Raw genomic sequence first — 19,089 nt, forward strand, 5'->3', positions numbered from 1 at the left:
CTCTCGCGAGAGCGGGGGCGGAAGTGACGTCACGGAAACAGGAAGTGTCGCGAGGCGCCTTCAAAACCTGTCGGGGTAGTGGAGCCTGAGTTTCAGTGCTAATCCACCATGGGCCGCAGGAAGGTGGCGCGGGGACCCGGGCCGGAGGGCAGCCGTTCTCGGCGTCCTCCCGGCCGATCGCTGGAGGCATTTACGGAGGAGGTGGGCGCGGCGCTGCGTGGTGAGTGCCGAGCGATATGGGGCAACGGGTCGGTGTCGGGGGTTCTCGGGAGCCCGGCCGAGCGCCCGACCTTCTTTCTGCCCCCCTCCCCCACCCCGTGCAGCGTCCGTGCAGCCAGAGGCGGCCGAGGACCAGGGCGACCCGGGCCCCACGAAGCTGCCCTGCGCCCTGGCCATGTGGGAGCTCGGCCACTGCGATCCCCGGCGCTGCACGGGCCGCAAGCTGGCCCGCCTGGGCCTGATGCGCTGCCTGCGCCTGGGACAGAGGTTCGGCGGCCTGGTGCTCAGCCCCGTAGGAACCCAGTACGTGTCTCCCGCAGACAGGTAGGCATGGGAGCCCTGGGGATGGGGAAGAGGCGGGTGTCCCGTTTCCCCCCGTAGTATTCTTCTTAAAATCTATTTATTTATTTACGTGTGAGAGAAATAGGAAGAGAGAGAAAAGGCGCCCCAGGGCCTCCAGCCACTGCAAACTCCAGATGCGTGCGCCCCTTTGTGCATCTGGCTTACGTGGGTCCTTTGGCTTTGCAGGCAAGTGCCTTAACTACTAAGCCATCTCTCCAGCCCAGGCCGCGTAGCATTTTATTCGGGGCTTCATTTCTTGTATGCGTGCCTTTATCTTCCACATGGGCAGGAGGTGTGTCTATCTCTGTCCTGTGCCTAGTGAGTAAACAAGCATTCCCCAGTTACTATCAGCAGCTCCCTCTAATGCTTGCCAATGAGGGCCCTTTGAACCATTACAGTATACCATTGTTTGGGCATACCAGAGTGATGTCTCCTGTCTCCAAGGACATGCCTCTCTTGAGGCCATCACTAAAGTGGTAAGCCCCCCACCCTAGAACCTACCCTACACTGTCCCTGGCAGACAGCTGGTGGCACAGTCTGGGGTCGCTGTCATAGACTGCTCCTGGGCCAGACTGGACGAGACACCCTTTGAGAAGATGCGAGGCAGCCACTTGCGGCTGCTGCCCTACCTTGTGGCTGCCAACCCTGTAAACTATGGCCGGCCCTGCAGACTTTCCTGTGTTGAAGCTGTTGCTGCTGCCTTCTGCATTGTAGGTGAGCTCCAAGTCTGGACGCGGCCTACTGTGGTGGCCCATGTGACTTCTCTGACAACCCCTGGACAGTTGTGAGGTTGCAGCTTAGAATTTCAGTCCCAACACTATATTCCTGCCTTCTGGGGCAGAGGTACATGCAGAATGGGACAGATGTCCACCTAGGCTGATAGGTGGATTACTACCGTCACAGCGGCACTGCCTGGAGACTCCCTGTCCTCAACATGTTCAGGGAACTTTGGGCTCAAGGAGAGGCCCAGATGGAGACCCATGAGACAGAGGGACAGGTGTGGAAGAAATTGTGTTTTCTGCAATTGAGAGGGTCCTGGAGGGCTGCATAGACAGGGACCCTCAGCCTCCTGGGACAGTGGCACCATCCAGCACCCAGGTAGCATAGGATCGCTCTCTAGGGGGATTGCTGATGTGTGCGGGCTTTGCATTGCCAGGCTTTTCGGATCTTGCTGTCATTTTGCTTCGTAAGTTTAAGTGGGGCAAGGGCTTTCTGGACCTGAACCAACAACTCCTGGATAAGTATGCAGCCTGCCACAGCCCAGACGAGGTGCTACAGGCAGAACAGGAATTCTTGGCCAGCACCAAGGACAACCCTGAGGAAGAGGAGATTGGTGAGGCCTGTTGTGGATGGGAACCCAAAGGAGGCAGCTGAGCCCCGCCGGGCCTGCAGGTCCTTCATTGGAGCCAGGGGTTGGGGATTTGGTGTTGCTCTTAGCCCACTCAGATGTCACCTTCCTCTCTCTTTGTTCAGATCCATTTGATGTGGACTCGGGGCGGGAGTTTGCAAACCCCAACAGGCCTGTGGCCCATACCCGGTAGGTCTAGGGAACTTCCAATGATGGCTTAGACTTGGTGTGCTCCTGAAGCCCTGACGTCAGAAGCAACACCTGGGTGGTAACTACAAAGTACAAAGCAGCTCAGAGTTGGGTCAGTGTCCTCAGCTTGAGGACTTCTATAGTAATTGCCATAAGAAGGGTGACCTTAGACTGGCCAGGGGTGACACCATGAGGAACACATCCCTTCCTTACAGGCTGCCCATGGACACAGAAGACAGTGACAACTCTGAAGAGGACAGTGACGAGTCTGAAGAAGACAGTGATGCATCCGGGGAACAAAGGCCTGGTGCTAAGGATGGAGGTGGCAGCAGCTGTACCCAACAGGTGGAAACTCTGGAACAAGCTGAGGCTAGGGCTCCCACCGAGATTTGGAAAGGAATCAAGAAACGACAGAGAGACTAAACGTTGCAGGCATACACATTGTTGAAGCTGGGGTGCAGAAACTCAGGTGGCAATGGAACCAGGGGACAGACAGGTCTGGAAGGACTGGGCTTCTGTCATTGTGACAGCCTGGCATCCTGCCTTGGCACTATTAGTAAAGCTGCAGACTAAGAGCCCCCAGCACGAGTTTGTTACTTTGTACTTGGCCTGAGGGATGGAAGAGCCTTTGCCTGGGTGGGTCTTGGTCGGGGGTAAGTCTGGTATGATCACACTCAGATGTGTCAGAGGAAACTGACATCTGGCACAGAGCCCTTACCCCTGTTCTCCAGCTGGGGTTGGTGTCCTGTGCCTCACTAACCTGGGCCCAAGAGCCAGCTGGGGACTGGAACCCATGTGTTCCTTGACTAGCACTCAGCTCACCCTCTGGGTGGACCTCCAGAGCCAGGAGAGTATGCAGGCATCCCAGACTCAGTCCTGTCCTCTGCCTGGGGCCCTGACTGCTGCTACCCTCCAGAGCCTGGGTTTTCCCAGCTTGACCCCCAGCCTTCCTTCCTCTGCCTAGGGAGACCTTGTTTCAGAAAGCATTGTAGAGGAGGGGCTCCCCAGTGGCACTGACAGCCTGGGGTACAGGTCATTCCCACAAGGCCACATGGTCATTACAAGGTGTGGGCTGCATCCCTGGTCTCCAGCCCCTGGGACCAGCACCTTTCAGTCCCCATCTGTGATCACAAGTGTCTCCAGACATTGCCTAATGGCTCCTAGGGAATGAGTCCACTGAGAGCAGCTGCCCGCCACCCCAGGGGGGAAATCCCTCTGGGGTCAGGCCTAGTCCCACTGTGTCCATGAGCAGCTGCTGGCCAGGTCTTACCGAGTTGGCTGCCCATACTGAGGGTAGGGCACACTGGGGCAGAAGGGGTCACAGCACACATCAGAGAGAGCCTGAGTAAATGGAAGTCACAGCACGTGGGTCACACAGCAGGAGAGAGGCCTCCAGGCCCTCTGTGTGCTCAGAGTGACCTGTGGGAAGTGGGGAGGGCCAGGTTGTGGCCAGCCAAATGCTCAGGGGTCGGCCTCCATGCACTTCTCCAGCTCCTTGAGTTTCTTGACAAACTCTTGTGCCTCCTTGTTGGCGCGGCCTTCCAGCATGCGCAGCGCAGACCTCACTGCAAGTGCAGGTGTGTGGGAGCCTGTTCGCTCGGCCTGGCCCACCACCTGCCACCCCCGTGGACCCTCACTCACCCTGGGCTCTGGGCCTGCGCAGGTGCAGTGTAATGGGCTGCCCCACCCTTGCTCCCCCACCCACGTGGGGTTTCGCGATGCCACTGATACCACTGAGGCCAAGGGCTGCCTCTCCAGCAAAGTCGTTGGTGGACAGCCAGTCGTGGTCCATGACTGTGAATAGCACACAGGCCCCACGGCGGCGGCACGCCTCTGCGGGCACAGAACTGTGGACAGGACAATCATGATCCCACCGTGGCCATGTGGCACAAAACAGGGCACAGCACAGCAGGCGTGGACACTCACAAATGGAAGAGCTCATCATAGACTGGGTGCAGCGTCCGGGCCTTGACCTGGGTCCTCTGGCTGCGGACGAGTGGGAAGAGGTGTGGTGGACCCAGCTCCACGATCACGAAGGGGTCGCTCAGACCTAGAGAGCGCAGTGTGAGCCGGCTGTCTTCCCTGTCCCCCATCCCACCCCTGGCTGCTGCTGCGCCTCACCATTGGCATCCAGGGGCAGCAGATCCGCGGCATGCAGCACCTCCACAGCCAGCCGCTGCTCAGCCGCCTCATAGTGGCAGCGGACACTCAAGCGCCCGAACCGGTTCTGTTCCAGGGACCTCTGCAGGAAAGGCCAGTGAGTGCAGCCAGCCGGGGCTAGGGGCGGGGTTGTGTGTGGGCCCTGACAACCCACCTGCTTGAGCTTGTCCAGGTAAAACTGCTCGATGCACTCTCTGGTGGAGCACTTGTGCAGCCGCAGCTCCTCCTCCAACCTCTGCAAAGGAAGGGGACTCAGCAGGTGCCTTCAAAGACCGCTGCTTCTGCAGGGCAGTAGGCTGAGACTGCAGGTCTCACCTTGTAGCTGCCGTCCTTCAGGCTCTCGAGGGGCAGGCCCTGGCCCTCAGCATGGAAGAAACTGACCAGAGCCTGCAGCAGAGGAAGATGGGGGGTGGGGGAGGAATGTCAGAGGGCCAGCCTGTGCCGTGTGGACACATGGTTCAGGGCAACAGCAGGTCTCAAGAGCCAGGGAAAAGTTGCTTTTCACACCGGGGTGTCTTGGACCTCTTCAGGAAAATACAAACACCCAAGGCTACACAGCTGTGGGAATAGGTGATCCAGGTGCTAATGGGGCGGCTGGGGCGTATGGAGGGAGAGCTGCCAATGAACAGTGAAGCAGGCAGCAGCAGAGAGGACCCTGGGGAGATGGGCCCTGGGAGCTCTCATGGCCCTACCTCCAAGGTGAAATGGAAGCGTTCATAGAAGTCAGAAGACACATCTCTGTTTGCACTCAGCGCTTGCAAAATGGCCTGCAGGAGCAGCTCCCAGAGGGCCTCCAGCACCCTGCAGGGATAGCACCACCTCGGTGACCCCCCCGGACCAGTCCCACCCCGCCTGCCTCATCTCCCCAGCTGGTACCTGCTCAGGTTCTCCTTCACCAGTGATGCATTCAGCAGGGCCAGCCTCTCGTCCAGGTACTTGAGGAGTGGAGCCACGGCCTGTAGGCAGGGTCATCAGGGCCCATGGGCATTAGACCCCAGCCTGCTCTGGCACATGCGCAGACACAGACATCCTCAGCTTACCCCACCTGGGCACTCACCTCATCATTCTGAATGGAGTCAGGGGACAGACTGATGTGCTGCACATACTTTCTGACATCTGCCACCATCTGAGGGAGGGAGGGGCAGTGCTCAGCACAGGAGTGGGGAGACTGGGGCAGTCCCAGTCCCCTCGTGGGTCCCGGTTTGACCCTCTGCTCGCCTTGGAGGTCAGGTGGGCCGTCACAGTGTGGGCCTCTCTCTGCAGGTCCTCATCCAGGGCCTGCATGCAGCTGAACAAGGGGCGAGGGAGCACTCCTTCGGGCCCGACAGCCCCCTCGGGCCACAGCAGGCCTTTCAGTGCCTGTCCCGATGCCCTGCGCACCAGCTCCACGTTGTTGAGCACCACACAGAGCTGGGGAGGTGTGGCCAGAGGCAGCTGGGCCACTGTCATTTGTGGAGGAGTATAGCCACCTGCTGGCCTCACCTGTCCCCCAACCCCAGCCACTTACCTGTTCACTCACTGCCTCACCAGTGGTCCCGGGCTGTGTGTCCACCTTCTTCCTTAGCAGCTCCGTGTAGAAGAGGATGGCCTCACACATATCCTGCAGCAGGAGACAGGCTGGGACCCTGGGGTTCTGGCCCCGCCTCATGTCCTCCTCATCCGGTCCCCTCACCGCCCCCCCCCCCATCTGCACACCTGACTGAGCTGGACGCCAAGCTCCTGTGCTTGAGTAGGGTCAGGCCAAGCCAGGCGGACCCAGAGCTCCTGGATGTGGCTGAGGCAGAGGTTGGCCGTGCTTGCAGAACTGCTGTGCTTGGAGGTGGTATCCCCTGGCTCCAGCTACAAAGGCAGGAGGGGCTGCGTGAGGTCGCAGGACTGGACGAGCCCCAGTATGCTGCACCCCAAGCATGCACTCACAGTGTCCACATCCACGGCTCCCTGAAGGCGCCACTTGGCCTGGTCGCGTAGCACCTGCAGCCAGAGCTTCACAGCCGGCAGGAATTGGGTGTGGATGCCAGCCAGGGCCAGGGAGCGACTGTCCCTGTGGTAGATACTCATTCAGAGCCTGTTAAGACTTGGGCCCAGCAGGCTCCAGGCTCAGAGTCTAAGGAGCACCAGTCACGGGTCAGGGCACCCACCGGCCGGGAATGTAGCTCCAAAAGCGCTGGGTGTCAGCCAGGGTCAAGTAGAGCTCAAAGAGTCCCGAGGCCGCCTCTAGGTTCATTCTGGGGTTCAGCTCCTCTGTCAGTACCCACGCCTCCTCTGCCATCTACCCCAGATGGCAGGATTAGGCTACTGGGACCTCTCCTAGCCGGGGGCTTCTTCCCACTGTTCAACACCCACAGGCACCCAGGGTCAGGGACCCTTCCCCTCACCAGGCGCTCCAGCTGCCGGAAGGTAAGGGTGAAGAAGTCCACCTTGAGGATGCTGCAAAGAACACACGTTCTGTATCTCTGCCACCAGTGGGTCCTGCTAGCCTCCACCCTGTCTATACCAGACCAGTGTTAGCGCCCATGGGTGGGCCTACCCATGAAAGAGGCTGGCGTAGACTCCGTAGCAAGACTGCAAGTCCTCATAGATGATGTCTGCAAGCTCAACAAGCCCGGCCAGACGCTGCGGCCCCGGCTGCAAGAAAGCCCAGCTTGTACTCACCTCTGCACCTCTTGTAGTCCCTGTGTCCCCCTACCCATGTCCATGGATCCACACCTGCTCTCGGGGACTTTTGGTGTTCAGGAGCCGGTCATACCACTCACGGTTGCCTCTCTGCAGCAAGAGCCAACCGCGCAACACAGGGGGTTGGAGAGAAGACAGGCAGACAGACACAGAGATTAAGGGGCTGTGGACAATAGGGACAGGCAATGACTGGGGAGGAAGACAGGTCCAGACACACCTTCAGGGCTGCAGCAATATCCATGTTGAGCTCTGTCTCGAAGGGACAGATCTCGAAGGAGGGCTGGAAGAGCTGCAGTTTGTCCAGGCACCTGGTGAGGGCAGCCAAGAGGAGGCCTGCTATGGCCGCCTGGCCCAACAGCTCCCCAACATGCCAAACTCCCAGCCCCCCCCCCAGCCCTGACGGCCTGGCACCCACTTCAGCAGCAGCTCCAGGCGGTACACCGCGGTACTATTGGTGGCAGGGAAGTAATCGCGGAGCTGGCGCAGCAGGCGCAACCCGAACTCCGAGAAGGCAGAGAAGCTGTCGGCCAGGCTCTCCTCCTGGGGAAACGGGCTCTTGAGACAGAGTGCTCCCAGGCGGGTGGCCAGCCCTACTTTGCGGGGGGCTAAGAAACTGTTGCTGCTTTGCATAGCCAGCCCAGACTCAGCTTCCAAGACGCCCCCTTTCGCAGCCTACAAGCCTCAGAGCCTTTGCATCACAAATTCTCCTGTCCCATCCTACTATTGCCCACTCTTCCCTTTTGCCCAGACACTCAGCCTATCAGTAGTTTGGGTCTCAGCCCACTTTGACCTCCGCAGCACCCTTCCTAAGGTTACCCCAGTGCAACCACTTCCTTATGGCACAGCCTGCACACTCGAAACCACATGGTTTATCTGTTTTCTTTCTTTTTTGGTGTTCGTAGTATGTGTTGTATGTATTTGTATGTGTGCAGATGTGTGCACAGAGACAAGGAGGATGTCAAGCATCCTCTATCAATTTTCTGCTTTATTTCCCCAAGACAAAGGCTCTCTCTATATCTTGGTGCTTCCATTTTTCAATTACGTTGGCTGACCAGGGAGCTCCCAAATCCTCCCATGCTGGGGTTACAGGGACATTCAACCATGATAGCATTTTTTAAAAATATGAGCCAGGCATGGTGGTGCACGCCTTTAGTCCCAGCATTCGGGAGGCAGAGGTAGGAAGATCACTGTGAGTTTGAGGTCACCTTGAGACCACATACTGAATTCCAAGTCAACCTGGGCTAGACAAGACCCTACCTTGAAAAAAATAAAGAAATAAAACAATGAAATGTAGGTTCTGGTGATGGGAGCCCAGGTCCACATGCTTGTGTTCTTACTTACCAAACCATTTCCTCAGCCCCTGTCTGTTTACAATCCCCATGAGGACAGAGCTCTTGCCCCCTTACCCTCCATACCCCAGCGCTCCCACCACCAACAGCAGGCAGAGCGATGGCCAGGCGATGCCCACCTGCTCCTGGGGCAGCCTGACTGCCTCCTCCCAGTGCGCCTGCACATCCTCCAGCAGCCCCAACAGGTAGCCGTAGTCCAGAGAGCATGTCTGATGGTGGCGGCTGCTGACCTGCCAGTGCCTGTGGGACCCAGCCCGTGGTCAGGCAGAGTCTGCCCTCCACTCTGCCTGTAGGGCCCACCCCCACAACACTGCCCTTCCCCATGCCCACTGGCAACCTTGCCTGCCAGACCCCACCCACATAGCACTGCCCCTCCCACTCACAGCAAGGCCAGCTGCAAGGGTGACAGGTTGCTCTGGGCTCCGTGCAGGCAGAGGACTGTGGTCCCAGGCCCACTGAGCTCTCCACGCCAACTGCTGGAACTGGGCTAGGGGAAGTGGCCAAGGGTGGGCAGAGGCCAGAGAGCCCCTCTGTCCCCTGCTCTTGGGGCCCCTGCCCAGCATGCCAGGTTCTCAAGGGCACCCACTACCTCTTCAGCTCTGTGTTCAAAACTCAGAACCTGGCTGAGCAGCAACAGGTAGGACAGGAAGCCGGATTGCCCTCGCTGGCTCATGGCAGTGTCCCTCTGCAATGCAGAGCCTGTGGTTGGCTGGCAGCTCTCTCAAGCCCTATAAGCAGGCGTGCATGGGCTGCTCCCCACCTGGGTAGTGATCAGCTTGAGGACCAAGTGGCAGTCTCCCTGCACGCGCGAGGCGCTAGAGCGGGGCTCCAGCTTGAACCACCGGTCAGCGCCGGCGACCGGCACCTCCTGAGAAAGGAGGGTCAGGGGAGATGTCAAACCTAGACAGCGTCCCTTCTCCCTCCTACACACACTCATGGGGCTGGGGTGTAGCACAGTGTCAGGATGCCAGAGGCCCTAGGTTCACTCTCTAGGTGAGAGAGGGAGGGGGCACTAAAAAAAAAAAGGCTGCTGGGGAGGAGTAGGGAGTTCTTGGCAGGTGCCCAGTAGAGATATGCCTCTGGGCAACCCCTCTACCCAAGTCAAATGAAGAAAGGAGCTTTGGGGATCACAGGACACGGCCACTGGAGATGCCCAGGAGCACTGGGGTCCATGCACACAGCTGATGCCCTCTAGGAGGCTTTATCCCATTGCCACACACCCGAATGGGGATGTTAAGGCACCCCAGGAAGTCATCAGTGTGGTCCTCTGTGGGACCTGCTGTCCCATCTGCACGGGCTGACTTCACGATTTGTTTGAAGTACCTAGGCATAGCAGGGTGGTGTCATCTTGATGATCCCGCAGGAGCCACTGTCCAGTGGCCCATGGACAAGCTGCAGGTACAGGTCTGCACCCACCCCCACATCACAACTTTACCTGCTCATTCCCTTCAGGCCAATGACTTCATTCAGTTTCTTGCATGCTTCTGCCAGGGACACATCATCGTCATGGTCCCTGGAGGCAGAGGCTGGCTTGTCGGGAGCTCCTAGCCCAGCTCAGAGTCCCCCTATTCCCTCCCAGACCAGAGGTGCCACTCTCTGTGCCCTTCAAGGCTCAGAACCCTCTACCATATGTCCAGGTGCAGCTGGTCCACATTGACATCCTCGATTTCACTACAGAGAGGACAGAGAGGTACTTGTAAAAATCTCCAAGCCAGGCATGGGGGCGCACCCTTTAATCCCAGAATGTGGGAGGCAGAGGCAGGAGGATCGCCATGAGTTTGAGGCCACCCTGAGACTCCAGAGTGAATTCCAGGTCAGCCAGGGGATATCCAGGAGTGACAGAGAATGGTCACAAGCTGGGGATCTCCAGAAAGGCTGCTGGACTCACATAAAGACTCAGCTACATGTTACCAGCCATGTGGCCACAGGGACGCAATCTCTCCAAGACTCCTCTGGAAAGTGGGCATGTGACCGGTCCCCTGTATCCTTAGAGCTCCCTGGGGCAGCAGTGAACAGTCACCCTTGGGGCTTGTATAACCACCAGCAGGGTAGGAGCCTTACAACAGGAAGTCCTCCTTCCAGACAGGATTCAGCGTGCTGCTCTTGACCTCAGTGACCTGGATGCACTTGGCTGGCAGCGGGCCGCTGCGCTTGCTGCCCTTGCGGAAGCTGAAACGCTGCTCCTTCTGCCCACTTGGCTCCCTCGAGGCGCCCGCTGCTGGCAGGATACCCAGCATGCAGTATGGGTCGCTGAAGCCTGAGGTGGGACATACGCCTCAGTCCCTGGCTCCTGTGCTCTCTGCCCTCCACAGTATCCACCAGATGTCCACTCACCATTGGGGTCTTTGGCCAGAAGGTTCTTGGCACGAATGACAGAGACTTTCAGGGCATATGTAGGGGCCTGCAGGCAGAAGGGTACTGGAGGACTTCACGGGGCCAGGCAGCCTCGGCTAGCACGTGACAGGCCTCCCCGATCCTTCCACCTCCATGTCTCTGCCGCACAGGCACTGCTGTGGGCCAGCCAGCACCTACCGGGCGAGGCAGGGCCTTACCTTGGCCTTCTTTACCCGTTCAATGGCCTTAGTGTGCTCCTTGATGCTGGTGCCAAACACCTATGTGGACAGGGTCCAGGTAAGAGGCTGGCCATTGACCTGGGGGCCTCAAGGAATGGATGGGAACCTCTGTCCTGCCACCTGGCTGCCTGGTGCTGTGGATGTGAGTTCACACCAGCAGAGTGGGCAGGCAAGGGCACCACAGAAGTGGGGTTATTGTATGTGGGACAGGATCAAAGGAGTTCAGAACACACACAGGTGAGTATGGTGTGTGTGTGTGTGGGGGGGGGTCTATCTATCTGTCTCTCCTCTGAAATTACCTCTTTTTGTTGTTGTTGTTTTCGAGGTAGGGTCTCACTCTAGCCCAGGCTGACCTGGAATTCACTATGTAGTCTCAGGCTGGTCTCAAACTCACAGTGATCCTCCTACCTCTGCCTCCCGAGTGCTGGGATTAAAGGCGTGTGCCACCACTCCTGGCCCTGTCTCTCCTCTGAGCATCTTATCTGTTCTTCCTAACTGTGTCTGTGTCCATCTGTCTTGTATCCTCTGTATGTGTGTCCATGTGTCTACCAGCTCTCCATCCTCCAAGGCATTTCTGTCAGCCTGGGTCCACCTCTGCACACTCATATCCTGTGTGTTTGCTCGTCTGTGTTGTTTCGGTGGTGGCGACATCAGCAAGCGGGAGGTGGTCTGGGTCCTTCCCAAAGTGGAGCAGGGTGCTGCTCACCTGCTGAAGGTAACCCAGCAGCGCTTCCTCGTCGTCCACCTGGTCGGGACCCATGGTGCCTGCCCGGTGGAGCACCGTGTACAAGGCTTCCTCGTAGAGCATCTCCACCTGCAGGGCCAGGGCGGGGCGAGGAGAGGGCAGACCCCAGGCCCCAGTCAGAGCACACTGTCTCAGTCCCTGCCGTGCCCCACCTGTGTACCCTGTACCAGTCCTCAGAAGCCCCTCCCACTGGCAGAGCCCGGCCCCTGCCCCAGTGCATCTGTGCCAGTCTCTCTTTCCCCGTCCCACCCACCTGTCACCCAGACCCTAAGCTCCACAGACTCAGGAAAAAGAGTTACAGCCCCTCCCTGAGTCCAGACCAGCACCCCACTCCGTTACCTCCTCCTGGGCTAGGGCTTTCAAACCACGGCTGGGGTCCACGGGTTCGGCAGGGGCGGGGGAGCCACTGCGCAAGAGGACCTATGGTGGAGGGCGGAGTGAGGGCGGGGCTCAGCCTGAAGCTGTCTCAAGACCCTGCAGCTGGCTGATCAGGGCTGCTCCGGACACAGGGAAGGAGAGGGAGGGGGAGGGGAGTCCTCACCTCAGGGCATGGCAGGCCCTGTCTGCCATCCCCCTTCTTTAGGATGAGGCGCATGTGGGCGAAGAACTCCATGCCATCCCCGGGTTTCCTGGGAGAAAGCCTGGGTCAGCTCGTGACTCTAGCACACATGACTCACGGAGCAGTGTGATACCCACGGTGCCCTACACCTTAAGTTCAGACCTCTTATGCCCCTTCCTAGCAGGGTGGGCCAGCACTGAGAAGCAAGTGTTCCATGTACAGTGAGGGCACCACAGAAGTGGGTGCAGCCAGATGCACATGCCCCATGAGGTCAGCCCAGGGTACCCACGAGCCTCTACAGGGTGCTCCTGGAGTACTTACCAGGCCCCCGTGGGGGGCTCCTGCTGGTCAGCGCTTGTGCTCCCGGGCTCCTGCTCTGCCTTGCGGCAGAACGATGGGCACACCTGCACCTGCCTGAGCACACTGCTCTTGATGTCCAGCAAGGTCGACATGGCGGCCACCTGGAGAAAGTGTGGTGTTGGTTCGTCCACTTCTCACCTCTGCACCACCAAGACCCACCGAGCATGACAGAGGCCCAGGAGCACTCTACTGCCTCCACCCCGCCCTGTGCTGAATCCCAGTGGGGCTGGAGGAGAACCTCATGGGCTCTGCTGCCACACCTGCCGGGTAACCTTTTAAGCCTTTGTGGCTTGGGGGATGTGGTGAAAGATGCCATCAGAGGTGGTAGAAATGCCAGGCTCAGAGCTGGTGCTCCACCTGGGAGCTTCCAGGATCTCAGTGGTGAAAGGCATGTTCTTTCCATCCCCGCATCCCAGGCCCCCACCCCTACCCACATAGGCTAAGGACAAATGCCCTCTACTCAGGCCCTCTGTGCAGGAGGCCAAGACATCACCTGGTGCCACACCAGGACGTAGTGAGGCAGGACATGGCATTGGCCTGGGGCTTGGAACTTACACCTGGTGAGTCCAGGATGGGGTAGGCAGTCGTCTACATGACCAGAGTGCCTGGGAGGAAGCTGTTGAGGGTCCTTAGACACAGCAGGGGCAATGTCCCAATCTGATCCCAGAGAGCCCCCCCAGCCAATTCAGGGGGCCAGTATCCTTCCTAAAGCAAAGCTTGCTCCTCACAATTAGTAAAAAAAAGAGAAAGAACATGGGGACTGGAGAGATGGCTTAGTGGTTAAGGTGCTTGCATCCAAAGCCAAAGGACCCAGGTTCAATTCCCCAGGACCCACGTAAGCATGGATGCACAGGGTGGCGCATGCATCTGGAGTTCATTTGCAGTGGCTAGAGGCCCTAGCGTGCCCATTCTCTCTATCTGCCTCTCTCTCTCTCAAATAAATAAAATTTTTAAAAAAATTTAAAGACAGAACATGGAAGGAGTATTCCTTAACTACGGAAGGCCTGAGGTCTGTGGCTATAGCTCACTTTCCTTCCTTGTTTGTCCATCCCATCAGTTGCCCTTCTGTTGCCATGGCAACCAAGCCACCCTGCTGCATCCTGCTTGGAGCAGCTGAAGTAGCCCAGATATCATATCTGGAACAGAGAATGGCCTTCCAGACAGGATTGGCACCCAGGCTGACCCTGGGGTCCTCTTCTGGCCATTCTACTATGGGCGTGGGACTTGGGGTAGGCAAGGAGCGAAGTGAACAAGCCTGCAGTGCTGAGTGCCCCAGAGGCTTCATGGACGCCATCTGCCCTTTTTGGGTGGCAGGCCCAGCAATCCTCTGAGAATTCCTGCTGTTTTCATGCTTGCTGAGTCCCCAGCCTGCCCACGTCAGGAAGGAAGATCCAATGATGTCCATACCTGCACACACCCTTTCAGCGTGGGGTCAGTTTACCCTGCAGACCATAGGTCAAAGGGCAGAATGACACCTAGGCAGTGTGATTTCTTACTGCTACCACCCCACCCCACACAGATGCTACTCTGCCCTGGGTCATATAGCCGCCTCTGTTCTTGTGCCTTTCCTACACTGTCCCAGGGAGGTCTCCCACAACATACCCCACCTGGGCTGTCTGACCCAGCCATGCCAGCTTCTGGTTATCAGGACACAGGGCCTTGGCAGTCCCTCTCTGAATCTCCCTCGCTGGTACACCTATCATCTACCAACGTTCAGCAGCCCTAACTTGAAGGGACTGTCATTTTCATTTCCCAAGTTGAGAAATGGACTGAAGAGCAGGTTCCCCTCTGGTCCAGGATCTCAAGGGTATCAGCGGACAGAGCGTGAGAATGGACATCTCTGCCCCGTGTGCCCAGGCCAAGCTGCCGAGCCAGGCTGGCTGTACCTGCTACGTGCTGTTGCCGCCATTATAGAAGAGGCTGGAGAGCATCGTGCAGGGCACAGCTGGCAGCTGTGCCTCTGATCTGGTACTGCGTGAACTTCCTGCTGCTCCTGGATCCTGTCTATGGTGGAAAGGGCACCATCCCATCTGTACCCCCACTAGTTCAGGCCAGTACCTTTTTTTTTTTTTTTTTTCTTTTTGGAGGTAGGGCCTTACTCTAGCCCAAGCTGACCTGGAATTCACTATGTAGTCTCAGTTCTTAAGCTTGTCTTGCACTAATGACCCTCCCACCTCTGCCTCCTGAGTGCTGGGATTAAAGGCGTCACCACCACACCCAGCCCAGTACCTCTTAACAGTGCAACCGGCTCCAACCTAGTCAGACCCCAGAGTTGCAAACACAAACCCAGCTGCCCCCCCCACCAAGAGGCAGCCCCGTTAGCCCTCTCCAAAACATGAGAGATGCTGTCACCCCTACATGAACAATCCTGAAGCCCTAGGGGACTGAGTCACAGCCCCCCTTCCTAGCTGAGAGAAGCTGCTACCCCTGGCACCCCAAGCCAGGAAAGCAGCCGAGGCTTGAGCTGTTGCCAGGGTAACCGCCAGCTGCATCTGTATGTGCTGGGGCAACAGGAGCTTGTGGTCCCGGAGATGGATGAGACACAGGGGCTAAGCCGCCTGACAGGAGTTGAGGGGTACACCCGCCCTCATGAGGAAACAGGTGTGGGCTTGGGAACCTGCCCAAGGTCATGGCCGGCAGGTTGTATCCTGGGATTTGGGACACTGCTGTGCAAACACTGTGTTCCTGAGATGTCCCGAGGCTGGGTTTCAGGTGCCCACCTCCCACCCCCTGTTGCTAGGAGGAGGCTGACAGCAGTACGTCAGCAGCAGCACCAGTCTCCAGAAGAGGTGGCTTGCCCCAGTGCCCAGACAACACTCTTGTCTCCCAGGCAACCCGGAGCTGCCTAGGTAGCTGATAAGCACTCTTGACACAACAGCCCAGGCCCTGGGAGCCACCTGCTAAGGCGATCTTTGTAACTCTGCCTGGTCAGAGACTTGGTCCGGAGCGGCTATCACAGGAGATCGATGCGTGTGACTGCCGCCCCACACAGCCGTGCAGGAAGCAATGGCCGCCTCAGCCTGTAGGTGGCAGCAGTGAGCCAGGTGCAGGGACAGTTCCCCTTTCTGTCTAATAGGCACAGATGTGACTGTTAGCATTTTGTTGACCCTCCTGAACAGCAGGACATGCCCACAACCTTGCTCATGGTCAACCACTATAGCCAGAGTCACAGCTTCCGTGTGTCCACTGAATAAAGGAGGGTGCCAGGAAGCTTTTGTCATTCAAGCTGGTGTTGCTGAGCCAAAGCTAGGTTCCACCCATTCTCTGTTCTCTGGCTGCAAGGCAGTGAGTGGTGTGAACCCATTCCACAGCCCCGGACTGGATTGACCTGTGCTGAATTAGGATTTGAACTCAGGATTCGCGCATCAAGCTGTCACCTGCCAGGCCATTTGGAGGTCCAGAGATAAAGACACAGACGAATCTTCTGGCCAGCCCCCCCAACACATCTTAAATGCTCCCCAAGTTCTGGTGGATTCCCAGATCTCGCCTGGCCTCAGATCTGCACAGGAGCGACAGCGGCCGGATGCAGCTCATTGGGCCTGCCTGCTGCAATCGCGGTTAGGAGTCTAATTCCCACCTACTTCCAGGGAGGAGCCAGAATGTGCACTTTGATCTGGGTAAGGTGACCCAGAGTTTTTCAAGCCTGAGGCCAGTGGGATACAGGTGGGGATGCTTTTCCAGGAATGCACAGATTGGGACTCCTCTGTAGTCTTCCACAGGGCGCCTTACCTGACACTCACCTGTCTCCTCCAGTCGCTCCTCCCACCGGGCCCCCTCGTCTGGGGTTCTGGGGTTCTGGGGTTCTGGGGTTTTGGGTACCCGCGGGAAGCCCGCCCCAGTTCTATTAGGGTTTCTTTCACTGGAAGGCGTGGTCCAGGAGGAATTTGGGTGCTGGTCTGGTGTGATGTTTCACACACATACGCACACGAGGGTGCAGACCCCAGCCCAAGTGCTGGGGCCCGAGGTCCCTGGCGGCCCGGGAGAAGGGGCTTTGCTTGACAAGGACTTCAGTGGGGGACAAGGATCCCAAGAGGGCCTCGCCTCCGGAGGGTGGGAGGCTCACGGGCCCTGGGGGGTGCACCTTCCTCCCCTGGGCTTCGTGGGGCTGCTGAAAAACCCGGGGGGGCATTCCCAGAGTTCCCAGATCCCCTACCGCCCACGCTCCCCCCCCCCATTGCGAAGAGAGGCCAGTCGGGGTCGCAGCCAGGTGGCTGTCTGCGGTCGTGACTATGGGGACAGTGGTCACCGGTGCTTGCATGCCCGCAGGCGGGAGGTCCGGCCTGGCGCCCCTCCCCCGCGCTCCGCAGTGCGGAGCCCGCCGCCCGGCGACCCCGCCCCTCCGAGCACGCGTGGCCTCAGTTTCCCCTGGCTCTCCGCTTCCCGTCGCTCATGATGCCCGCAAAACCCGTGCCCCACGGAGACTGGAGCACAGGAGCCGTGGGGTGGGGTGGGGGAGACCCGAAGCCCAAGAAGGCGGCGGCATCTGCTCCGTCTTGGGTGGGCACCAGGTTGAGCCCCGACGGCGGCCCGACGGCACCGGGCGGGAGCCCGCGGCACTCACCGTGGGCCAGGGCGCGGGGCGCGCGGGGTCGGGGTCTCCCGTGGGCGCTGCTGTCGCACCGGCTGGGGACACCGAGGCACGGCGACCGCTCGCAGCTGTGCGCGCTCCAGACTGAGCACTGCGGAGCGGGCGGGGGCGGGGGCGGGGCCTGGCCTCGATCGCCCGCCCCGCCCCCTGAGCCTGGGTCGGGAGGGGGGTCCCCGGGCCCCAGCCCGCCGCCCTACGGCTCAGAAGCCCACAGGTGGGTGCGCAGGAGGGCGGGCCCCGCTCCGCACTGGACCCCCGCCCGGCCCTGTTCGCTGTCTTCACCCGGAAGGGTCAAATCACGGGGTCTCCTGCAGGGGGTGGGGGGGGGCCAGGGAAGCCGGAGTCGCCAGAAACCTGACGCAGACTTTTCTCGAAGGGCTGCGCAACCATCTCCAAAGAGCGCAGCGCGGCCCCTCCCGCACCAGCGTGGAGAGGGTCGAGCCTGGGGATGTCACAAGGGGGTAGCCAGCTGCTATCTTGAGGGCACAGTTCGCTTTGGTACCAACCTGGGACATCTTAGGATGGACGTCCTTGTCATCTGTGAGGGGGTGGGAGGCCAGGGTTAGGACAGAGCATTTTCTGGGCCCCCTCCTCATTCAGCCTCTCTCACAGCTCTTAACCGGGAGCCTCGCGGGGTTTCCTGAAGGCTTGTTAAACCAGTTGTCCGCCCTACCCCAGATCTGGTGGTTGGAAGCCCAGAAAGAGGGTCTGCTTCTCTTATAGTCGTGCTGTGGACCTTTAGAGAGCTTGGGAGAGCTGTCACGGGGCTCAGCAGGCCCCTGGGGACCAGCTTTGACTGAGGTGGAATACTGCTATGCTCCTTCCTTCTAGGAGGTCCCACTTTATTTGGAATTTTGGGTCTTACAGACAGGTCCTCACTTTAGCGCAGGCTTACCTGGAACTCACTCTTGTAGCTGCCACTGTCCTTATATTATAGATGTGAGCCACCACACCTGGCGGGCCTGTACCCATACTCTGCTTGATTTGAAGCTTTTATTTTCTTTTATTTGCAAGGAGAGAGAGAGAGAATGAGAATGGGCATGCCAGGACCTCTAGCCGCTGCAAACGAACGCCAGACACATGTGCCACCTTGTGCATCTGGCTTTATGTGAGTACTGGGGAATTGAACCCCGGTCCTTAGGCTTTTCAGGAAAGCACCCTAACCACTACGCCATCTCTCTAGCCTTGATTTGGAGCCTTTACCCCAAATGTCCCATCCCTATTGGCAGGACTCTACCCAGGATGAGGGGGAGGAACCCCTCCAGTCCAGGCTGAGACAGATTCCAAGACAGTGCTGGGCAGGGGATCCATCTGTGGCGAGCTGCATCTTCTCTGTTGGGACTGTTCAGTGGTCCCCTTTTTTGGGCATTGGAGAGGGAACACGGGGAGTCAGTGGCCTGGCCATAACCGACCAGCCTATGGAGCAAGAACATGAGGTGGACACTGCCACCTGTCTAGATCTGTGGATCCTGACTCCGGTCCATGCCCAGCCCTGCATCCATCTGTGGGAACACGAGTCAGCCAAGGGTGACACGGTAGGTCCTCCTGCAAGACATTCAGTCCCTAAACCCAGTTCCATCCTGACCCAGTCTGGATAGGCAAATGGATCTTGAGAACCCACTGCCGGGACAGGGACTTCAGGAACAGGGGAGAGGGCCTGGACCCTGTTTTCCCTCACTGTCCCTCTGCAAGGTACAGAAATTGGTGGGGAACAGCAGACCCCCCTCCCAAGGTTTGGAGCTATGCACCCACCATGCAGGCTTTCATCAGGTACTGCCAACCTGTTGGAACAAACACAGCCGGTTGCCATGGTGATCATAATGTCTTTAGGGTGAAGGGACGAGCCAGCAGCTGTTGTAAACAGGAAGTTAGGGAGGGAAGCTGCCAGGCTGCCCAGGCAGGGTGCTCAGCTCACTGCAAAGCTTCAGCCCCTGAGATGCGGCTGTGAGAGATTGCCCTCATTCGTGCCTAGGGAAACTGAAGT

The 19,089-nt window shown here is 58.6% G+C and overlaps 2 protein-coding genes across 4 annotated transcripts; one reads left to right on the forward strand and one right to left on the reverse strand.

Annotated features, from left to right (window-relative positions):
* The first annotated feature begins 45 nt into the window (after positions 1 to 45).
* On the forward strand, positions 46 to 2,680 carry Tsr3 (TSR3 ribosome maturation factor). Of its 2 annotated transcripts, none has more exons than XM_004652149.2 (6): positions 46 to 220; positions 324 to 522; positions 1,082 to 1,275; positions 1,718 to 1,894; positions 2,035 to 2,098; positions 2,314 to 2,680. In XM_004652149.2, the coding sequence occupies exons 1-6, from the start codon at positions 109 to 111 to the stop codon at positions 2,519 to 2,521; spliced, it is 954 nt and encodes a 317-aa protein (XP_004652206.1). In that variant the 5' UTR covers positions 46 to 108; the 3' UTR covers positions 2,522 to 2,680. The 2 variants fall into 2 exon arrangements, with proteins under 2 accessions (XP_004652206.1, XP_004652205.1); XM_004652148.2 differs by having other exon boundaries at positions 48 to 220; positions 324 to 543.
* On the reverse strand, positions 2,519 to 17,111 carry Baiap3 (BAI1 associated protein 3). 2 transcript variants are annotated; one of them, XM_004652144.2, is made up of 34 exons: positions 17,079 to 17,111; positions 12,479 to 12,618; positions 12,140 to 12,227; positions 11,938 to 12,018; positions 11,560 to 11,667; positions 10,833 to 10,892; positions 10,615 to 10,681; positions 10,342 to 10,537; positions 9,907 to 9,951; positions 9,716 to 9,793; positions 9,501 to 9,603; positions 9,041 to 9,148; positions 8,870 to 8,965; positions 8,664 to 8,767; positions 8,400 to 8,520; positions 7,347 to 7,471; positions 7,149 to 7,239; positions 6,965 to 7,021; positions 6,786 to 6,883; positions 6,634 to 6,685; positions 6,397 to 6,527; positions 6,176 to 6,299; positions 5,954 to 6,097; positions 5,766 to 5,858; positions 5,477 to 5,668; positions 5,316 to 5,384; positions 5,135 to 5,214; positions 4,951 to 5,059; positions 4,574 to 4,645; positions 4,413 to 4,493; positions 4,220 to 4,340; positions 4,025 to 4,148; positions 3,740 to 3,945; positions 2,519 to 3,663 (listed from the first exon to the last, which is right to left on the reverse strand). In XM_004652144.2, exons 2-34 carry the CDS (start codon positions 12,607 to 12,609, stop codon positions 3,560 to 3,562), a joined length of 3,459 nt encoding a protein of 1,152 aa, XP_004652201.2. In that variant the 5' UTR covers positions 12,610 to 12,618; positions 17,079 to 17,111; the 3' UTR covers positions 2,519 to 3,559. The 2 variants fall into 2 exon arrangements, with proteins under 2 accessions (XP_004652201.2, XP_044986182.1); XM_045130247.1 differs by lacking the exon at positions 3,740 to 3,945.
* Between the last annotated feature and the right edge of the window lie 1,978 nt (positions 17,112 to 19,089).

The sequence above is a fragment of the Jaculus jaculus genome, chromosome 11, assembly GCF_020740685.1.
Source record: "Jaculus jaculus isolate mJacJac1 chromosome 11, mJacJac1.mat.Y.cur, whole genome shotgun sequence".
In the NCBI taxonomy this organism is placed as follows: Eukaryota; Metazoa; Chordata; class Mammalia; order Rodentia; family Dipodidae; genus Jaculus; species Jaculus jaculus.